Source organism: Rhagoletis zephyria, unplaced genomic scaffold (genome assembly GCF_001687245.7).
Source record: "Rhagoletis zephyria isolate East Lansing unplaced genomic scaffold, Rhagoletis_zephyria_1.1 Rzeph_scaffold_00300, whole genome shotgun sequence".
Classification (NCBI taxonomy): domain Eukaryota; kingdom Metazoa; phylum Arthropoda; class Insecta; order Diptera; family Tephritidae; genus Rhagoletis; species Rhagoletis zephyria.
This window is the reverse complement of record NW_016157384.1, coordinates 305,800-307,240: the sequence shown is the minus strand read 5'-3', so window position 1 is coordinate 307,240 and position 1,441 is coordinate 305,800. Positions and strand designations below refer to the sequence as shown.

General features: G+C 38.7%; 1 protein-coding gene across 1 annotated transcript; it reads left to right on the top strand.

Annotated features, from left to right (window-relative positions):
* Nucleotides 1–429: 429 nt before the first annotated feature.
* Nucleotides 430–854, top strand: LOC108358824 (uncharacterized). Its single transcript, XM_017610315.1, has one exon. It carries the CDS (start codon nucleotides 616–618, stop codon nucleotides 811–813), a length of 198 nt encoding a protein of 65 aa, XP_017465804.1. The 5' UTR covers nucleotides 430–615; the 3' UTR covers nucleotides 814–854.
* The last annotated feature ends 587 nt before the right edge of the window (nucleotides 855–1,441 follow it).

Genomic DNA, 1,441 nt, shown 5'->3' with positions numbered 1-1,441 from the left:
CGTAATTGGTTTTAGAGATACATCAGTTTTCACATTTTAGTCTGTATGTCATATGCCACGCCCCCTGTATAATGGGGTTAACATTTCTGGATTAGAGGAAGTTATATCCTTTCAAGAGAACGGTGCCCTCAAAAAGGGGGCTAAAAATTTTATTGTGGCGTATTTATATATAGATACCTTCAATTTACCGTTTTTGCTACAAACCCTCCTCAAAGGACCTCTGGTGTCGTCTAATCGATCCTTGATCAAAGTAAGTTTTTGTATGGCCACTTTTTACAACAAATCTAAGCATCTGAAGCAATAAAATATTTCTTTCCTGCTAACTTGTATGAGGCGGCCCACTGTGCGTCGGTTGCCTGACTACCAGCCATTATGATTTGCCTGCGTGTCGCTTGTGTGAGAAGCGCTGTTATAAAACCAACAAGTGACGCGCTCCTGCCTCAGTAAAAATTGTGCCTTTGTGCAGATTACTACTAAACAAAACAAAAGAGCAGAGAGTTAAAAATCAAAAGAAAGTGAAAATTGCAAAGAGTTCTAGTTAAGAACTGAAGATATACAAACAAAGCCACTGTGAAGTTTTAGCAACATTTCGAGTGAAAACAATAAATCAACAAGATGCCTAACACATTCCCAATCAAGCCACCAGCACAGATGCCCTGCCCGCACTGGAATCACTTTCCTATTCATCCACAAGTGCAGGTTACATTCGGCAGCAGCTGCAACGGTCCAAACAGCCCATCATCGCCGCCACCAACACCGAGCTCATACTCCTACTGCAGTGCTTGCAATGCCATGCAAAAGCGACAGTCTTGAGCTATGTTTTTATGTCTAAAGCCTCGGCGCAAGTTATAAAAGTAAATACTAGTTATATGGCAAGAGCAGTTCGTGGCACAGCGTCGAGAAAGGGGCAGCGGAAAATGAAAGAGCTAATTGCAGCCAATAGGCGTCAAATATAAGGCACACATTTGCCTACAAGAAGTAGAAAAGAGACATAAAGGATTCAAGGGGCAATCACCTGTCGCCAAGAACGGCTAAATTCCGATCTATAAATAATTTGAAATATTGTAGGCGTAAATAAGAGATATATGTATTTTTGTAAGCACTGCAATGAGTGAATTTAGAGTGGAGTGTTAACGCTCAGTCAAAAAGGCCAACACCCAAAATGCCGCTAAACCAGTTTTTGGATAAAAAAAAATGAATACGCATTACTGATGTGGTTTTATAGAAGTACTTAATTTTAAGTTGATTAAAGCTAATAACACACTTGTGTGATAAGACGTCATATAGATACTATATAAAATACTTATAATAAAATCAGACTTATAGCATGTATCTAGTATATAACCAATTAAGCACATAGAGAAGAAGTGTTAATTTTTACATGTAAACACTTTACTCGAGTGAATAAGTTATCAAACGTCCTTCTATGGATTCTTCAAGA